Below are 7,281 nucleotides of genomic sequence, written 5' to 3'. Positions count from 1 at the left end.
TTGAATAGCCACGGTGCACTGGATCAACACCGAAGTAGCAATGTCAGGACATACACATTTGCTGTATGTGTGTATTTCAATAGTAAGTTCCCATTTAAATATACCCAAGCCAAACCTTGTATTAAAATTAATCTTAATCAATCTCACAACATCAGAATTATTTTGGCCTCTTCATTATTATCATTACTGAATTATATTTTGTCCCCCCAAAATTATAGTAACTAATAAGTCAAACCAGGTTGACAGCAGTCTGTTGGTATGTATGCATGTGTATCTTATGTAAACGTACTCGTGTTTTTTCTGTAGGTTTGCAGTCCTTATGGCCACAGGATGGCAGTAATACACCAATGGTTGTCAAGAAATTCAAACATCAAAGAACATATAGGCTATCCAAGAACCTTAGATATCCAAGAACATAATCCAAGAGTTTGGACTGTATGATTTCCAGTTACAGAGTGAAATTATGTTCCTTCCACTCCAAATGTCTGCATTTTCGTCAGAAACTTTGGCTCTTAATGGGTTCCAGTGCTGTTCCCACTCGTGTACTAGTCAATTTTTGATGATCTGCTTTTGGCAATGCCCCTCTATAAATGACTTTATACGTATTCATTTTTTCAGACAAGTGGTTTAATTTGTACTGAAATATAAGATCATAGTAAGCACTTTACACGGTGCTGCATTTTTAATGGTGAGCTTGAAAGTGAATCATCAGTTCCACAGTTGGGGATTAAAATAGTACTAAACTATGAACAGTGGAGTACCTCAGTGAAGTGTGGTGTATAAATGGAGGATATAAATATATGAAAGAACTTTAATTAACAATATGTGTTTATTAAAATATATAAAAGACAGTAACATATACATAAGTGCATATGCATACACAGTGATAAATATGCATACACAGTATAATTATACAGTAATATATGTATATTCATATAGATTTTTATACATATACAAGGCATCTTTTGCATTAAAACTGGCAGTGGTGATGAACTTCTTTTTTAACCCAAGAAGGGAAATTGCCCCGCATCGATTGCAGGTATCCTGGAGGGGAAGTAGCCTTTTCAGTATAGCTAGAGCAGCACCTTACACCTGAGAACGCACCAAGAACCATCAACAGCACAGAGCTACTCAGCCTCGTACTGACACCTACTACACACACTCCTTCTGGTGTGTCGCACCAGACAACATGAGAAAAGGTTGTGAAGTAATGTAGAACTGCGCACTCAGCGAGGCCCATGCAAACACCAGGACTGCAGAGGGGCTATTTCGGTCTGTGGGAACGACACAGACACACAGCAGCAGGGGTAACAGCCCAGGAGGAAATTACTGATTTGTGAGTACAAAGTCCAGCTCTAAGTGAAAACAGCTGATCCTGTGTGTGTCAGCAGGCGAGGAAGTGTCCGGGGGACGGTCTTGAGCAGCGGAGGGGTGGAACCCAGGGATCTGGAGGATATTCAGAGGGCCTGGCTGGCCTGCAGTCATGTCTGGTGGTAGTGGTGGTAGTGGTGATGATGATGGTGTTCGTGATGGTGGTGGTGTTCGTGGCGCTGCACGACGGGAACCACAAACCCGGGGCCGCCCGGCAGGATGTGGGGCTGCTCCCGCTCGGGCCCCTGGGGGCCGGGGGGGGGCGGCGGATGCTGCGGTGGGTGCTGGGGGAAGGGGGCCTTGGAGGGGGAGAGGGTGTCCCTGGCTTTGGCACGGAGACGCTTGCTGTGGCTGTGCTGCAGGGGGTGCTGGTGGTGAGATGAACTGGGCTGGGGTTGACTCTGTGGGGGCAGGTGGTACACATCCTGCCCTCCATGCTGTGCTGGGGGGTAGTGCCCATGGCACTTGCTGGATTTGCCCCCTCCATTGCCTCCCGATGGGGCTCCTCCTGCCCCCTTTGATGACACAACCTTGGGGGACCTGAGGAACTGGGAGCCCCTCCCGCGAGACTCCGAAGGGGTGCAGTTCTCCCCCAGGACCTGTGAGCGGCGCTGGTGGGCCGCCTGCCCCTCGGAGTCCTGGGAACGGGACCGGTTCTGTGAGTGCGAGCCACGCCCGTGGGTCTCCTGAGGTGGAGGCACAGGAGGAGAACCTGGGGGAGGGGAATCAGAAAGGGTCATTCGTCAAGCCTTACTGGTTAGCTACAGCAGAGCAAATGCATCCAGTAATGTCTTTTTTGTGATGTTCAATCAGTGTGCACAATGAATAGTCCAAAACATCAATAATTTATTTTGCAAATCAAAGAATTTGATGGAATTTTTTTTTCTGTTTTGTCAAAACACTTGAATAAATAATACGTTCATGATACATTCCTTGGGGTACCCATAAGTGTGTACCATTGTTCAGTGTAGTGTAGTCCAGCACAGCTCAGCACAGTAAAGTGTGGTGTACATGATAGCATTGTGTGGTATAGTTGAACATTGCAGTATGGTACAGTATAATGTACTATATACAGTACGTATGTATATACTGCACTTGGAATGCATTAGGTATAGAAATATAGTGTAGTATGGTACAGGGCATTCTTCATAATGACACATGCTGTTACCTGCTTCAAATCTCGAGGTATAGTTCTCTATCCCTGCCAGGTCCAGGTAGTGATTCCTTCTCTCTGTGTTCTCATCTACACAGTAATGGTTCCCCTCTCCACTGGGCACAGGCTCATTGTTATGTCTTCTAGAGGGAGATAAAGAGTAATAATAATGATGTACTTTTAGGACCAGTAAGGACAGGTGTGCTCAAAGACAACACAATGTCAAAATGCTTCTGCCTGAGGCATGATGTGATCTGCATAGATGAAGCACAGGTAGAACTGTTTGCTTTGAGGTGCCCTTCCATTATTAATACACCCTGCAATACAGGATGTTCATAATCCACCTTACACAAAGCAAAGAAAGAAACAATAGAATGGCACTTTGCATATGTTCTCAATTGCCCAAAATCCACAAAAACAATATTAACCTGTAGAATGTATAATCATGCAAAGCGATAGCAGAGGTCTCAGAAATAAAGCACTGCGCATTTTATGGTCCCAACACTATACAAGATCTACTAATCCAGCCCTAATCACCATTCAGCTGGACTTACTCATGTGGTCTTAGTTCCAGAATGCTATGAGAAGTGGCAGTCCTACAGGTGAACCTACTCTCAGGGGAGCTCACCTGATGTGGGCTGACAGCCGTCTGTCAGCATAGCACCCTTCTGCCTGTTGGCTGGATTCACCCCGGTAGTGCCCTGTCTCCCAATCTAAAGAAGAGAAGAAGAAAGCAATGATATTAGGGACTCAGCTTTTTTTCCCATTTTCCACGGGACCATCTAATTCTCTTTTATGATGGAAGTGGTATTTAAGGAGACCCTTTCAGCCCTGAATTAAATCAGACAATTCAATAACAATAATGATACTGTTCTAAGTAGTTCCAAGGGGATAATTCTGAACGCTCTCTCAACTCAATGTCCTCAGAACTCAGGAGCAGAGGGTGAAGCCTTCTGCAGTATGCTGTGCACCTGCTCCGGAGCTGGTGGTATCTTTCCGTCGGGTCCTGGGCTCCGGGGTGACGGTGAGCTTCACTCGCAGGGTCTTACTCTTGCTGTGGGAGGACTGATTGACAGAGGCATCCACCACGTCGTAGATGGTGTGCATCAGACTGGACATGTCCTGATGAAAACCCAGATAAATATCTGCTCTTTAACATGCAGTAGATATGCACCAAGACAGACCAAGATCCATGCAGTGACACTACTAATGAGAAGAAACAAGAGTTAATGTGCCTTTCCAAAGCGTGACAGAGACAAAGCAAGGCAAAGAGACAGACTCATTGCTCTAGTGTGTTACTTCTGTTATGCTTCACAATTAAAAGCAAAAAGAATAATGCAAACCATAAGAAATGGGGTTTGTATAAATAATTCTGCATTAATAGTAGGAACTACTTTCAAAGGTATTTAATCATCTATTATATGGCTTATGTATTTATAGAGATAAGTTTCCAGTCTTCACTAGTGGTATTAGACTGACTGGTGACCTATAAGAAAATAGTATTTCGGAGTTACGTGCTTACAGTAAATCCCAGTTTGTCCACATGATAGCATGGGACAAGACGGCTGCAGGTTTCATTCCCACAGGGGACACTGTTAGTAATTGCATTTGACTTATTTGAGCTGTATACGTGGGTAATGTGTAAAGGTAAGCCATTCTTTATGAGAGTGCGTGACCTGTCACACTGCTATACATGAACAACGGAGGCTGAGGGATACAAATTACCTCCTTAGTAACCTTCCCACTATTGTCAAAGTCGTACAGGGTGAAGATCCACTCCTGACGATTATCCTCCTCTACGGACACGTCACATTCCAGATCCTGTCACCATGGAGACACAGACTTACTAGGGAAGCCAGCATTGGTAAATAAAAATGCAGGGCACACTTACCCCCAATGATCAATATGTGATTACACATACGTATCGCTTTACTTCTAAGAAAGAAACCTTCACAGGTTACCTCTCTTTTTCTACAGTTTATTTTCATTTATTTTCAAGAAAATAAACAGGCAAGAAGGATTCCGTTTCCAGCCAAGCTCTCTACGGTAACCTCAATCACCTGTGTTTGGAAATCAGGTCGGGCGGGGGAACAGAAATGTCTTTTAGTTTATGCTCCAGTCTTTCTTCCTGTTCCAGGAAAAATACTTTTAATATGATTCTCAGTTACAGGTCCTCCTGGCAGCCTCTGAGATTCATGGGTATCCAGTGACGGGGTTATAATTTGAAAAATAAACTGTTGGCGAAGCTGATGTTGCAGCAGAAGTGCAGAGGAGAGTGGGTTAACATGGCAGGAGGAGGAGGAGGACCAACAGGAGGAAATCAGAGGAAAATGTGGCTTAATGAACCACCCTTAACTATCAAACTGAGAGGTGTCCCTTTTGGGATTTTGTTTCACTTAGCAATACTTTCAAAGAAAAATATAGACTTCATGCACATATTCACACAAGCAAGCTAGCACCCCAGGCAGAGGCAAGAATTCACACACACAGATTCAGCCAGTTAGATTTAGTGGAAACTTTGCGACAGTGACACATAATGGAAATCAGCTATAGTTCTTGTTCTTTGATTTTAAGTATCAGACATGGGAGCCAGAATGATTAAGTTCCTGGGTCCGGAAGAGGAAAGCGTAATTGTAGTTTCTGCACTACAGACTAATGAGGTGCCCATTTCCGGTGCTGCTTATGCATATTCATAAAGAGGTGCTAAAGGACACACAAGAAATTGCTCTGCTATTGTCCTTGCTCAAGCTCCCTCATAAATATTTAAAATCTCAAAACCCAAATACTTGTGATCTATAAGTAAAAACAACATCCATCCAGGTCTGAAATGCTATGCTTTTCTTCAGTGTTTTGGTAGCGATTGCCCTGCACATGCACTAGATGAACTGCAGGAGTATTGTGGGTACTGTGAAATGACGGTTACATTTCTTTACATGTTACTGGTGCTAGCTCGAGAACTGAAAGCATATCTTCCCACTGAAATCGGACGTATGGAGCCAGAATGGTGGCATGTGTCGGGTTTTGGAAATGGGGAATGGGCCTCACATCCAGGCTGATGCGTTTCTTTCCGGGGGCTCTGCCCGGCTCCTTCTGAGGCTCCCGCTCCCCTTCCTCCGGGTGGAGGAACTGCATGTAGCTCTCACATCCCTCTGCCTTCTCTGGAGGTAAGATGACTGCAAAACACATTTTCCCCGTTCCCTTATTATCCATTCATCCACTTCCACACGTCGTGGTTCAATATTTATTCCTGTGTTTTTTACAGCAGTGGCAAACAATCAACAAATATTCAAGGTAAAGAGTTAAAAAAAGAATTACACAGTATCACAGAACCTATACAAAATAAATAATGAGATGTCCTCCAGGAACCACCTTAGGTTACCTAGGTAATGATATTACAAATTATATGATTTTGTATTGATGGGATGGGATTGCTGAAGTGTACAGTAAAAGTGTAATGTTCAGTATGGGATTTGTAACCATCAGAAGCATACCCTACCTGCTATGTCACAATACTAGCCACTACACTGCATGTGACAAAACCCTCTTTCTCTCTACACCGGCAGTTGGAGAGCATTTCCCCCTTTTCTCACATACAGTTTGGACTGTTTTGTACTTCGCACGACTGAAGCGCATGGACTGCTCGGGTATACAGACTTATGAGTCAGCGCTGCTTCCCATCACAAACCCCCAAATGCCCCTACACCAGTCACACAGAAAGTGAATTCTCCCTTTAATCCACCACAGCATGGCAGGAGCAATCCTGTGGCTATAGAATCCTGGGCAGAGTTAGTTCATGAAATAGGTCAGAGTCAAACTAATAATATCTACACTAGAGGGCACAGCCTGTGTTTGTGGCAAGCAACTTGACTTACTTGGTTTGCATGTTTATGGACGGTCCCTTGGGAAAATTGAGTTATTTTATTATTTGAACATATGTGTTGTATTTTTACAGTGGAATTAAATGTGCTTCTAATCCTATACACACAGGCTTGTGTTTAAACTGCTTTTTCCATTTCAAAACTCTCGGTAGTGCTGTTTACAAAGGTTGTTAATACCAGAATAGCTGCCAAAGTGCATACATGTTTATGATTGATATGGACAAGACAGTGCCAAAATAAATATTTCACTAAAAAACATGAAAAGTGAATATTACTTCCATTTGTTATGGGCATAACACTGGGGATTACACTGAGTTTGAGGCTGAAGTACCATTAATCACAGCCATTCTTCAAGAGGAAACAGCTCCCATGACTGATGTCATTTGTGTATTTCACATATTTGCTTTCATTTATTGTGAAATTGGTGAAATGTGTTGCATCACATCAGATTCTTTTTTTTTTTCTCAGTTCAAACCAAGACAAAAGGCAGATGCAGGCCCCTGAAAAACCACATGAACTCCATTAAAATATTCATATTTTAAAAAGAAACATGCTGCATTTTTCTACTTACCCTCTAGGGGACAGTGATGCTCTATGAATTGTCTTTCTTTCAGGTCATTACTTGCTAACTCCTGGGGGAGATGGGAAAACAGAGAGGGAGAGGGAAAGTGAGTGAGAGGAAGAGAGAAAGAGAGACAGAGTGAGTGAGAAAGAAAGAGAGGCAGAGAGAGAGAGAGAGAGTGTAAGTGAATCTACAGCTCTTTGACCACAGACACTGAGAAAACAAACATTTCGAGCTCAAGCATTTCCTACTGCGGGATGGCTGGCCAGGAGATGAGAGGCAGAGGGAGGGGGTGGGGCAGCTCTGGGCGGCGAACA

General features: G+C 43.6%; 1 protein-coding gene across 3 annotated transcripts in view; it reads right to left on the bottom strand.

The window, feature by feature from the left end:
• Positions 1-963: 963 nt before the first annotated feature.
• Positions 964-7,281, bottom strand: part of nkd2b (NKD inhibitor of WNT signaling pathway 2b) — a 35,940-nt gene continuing 29,622 nt past the window's right edge. The window contains exons 4-10 of one of the 3 annotated variants that reach the window (XM_061215990.1): positions 6,974-7,034; positions 5,570-5,697; positions 4,250-4,345; positions 3,496-3,646; positions 3,153-3,237; positions 2,540-2,667; positions 964-2,083 (exon numbers count right to left, since the gene is read on the bottom strand). In XM_061215990.1, coding sequence (XP_061071974.1) covers positions 1,482-2,083; positions 2,540-2,667; positions 3,153-3,237; positions 3,496-3,646; positions 4,250-4,345; positions 5,570-5,697; positions 6,974-7,034 — 1,251 coding nt within the window. In that variant the 3' untranslated portion in view covers positions 964-1,481. The remainder of the gene's footprint in view (positions 2,084-2,539; positions 2,668-3,152; positions 3,238-3,495; positions 3,647-4,249; positions 4,346-5,569; positions 5,698-6,973; positions 7,035-7,281) is intronic. The other 2 variants (XM_061215991.1, XM_061215992.1) reach the window with 2 other exon arrangements.

This window comes from Conger conger, chromosome 1 (genome assembly GCF_963514075.1).
Source record: "Conger conger chromosome 1, fConCon1.1, whole genome shotgun sequence".
NCBI lineage: Eukaryota > Metazoa > Chordata > Actinopteri > Anguilliformes > Congridae > Conger > Conger conger.
This window is presented reverse-complemented; position numbering and strand designations above follow the sequence as displayed.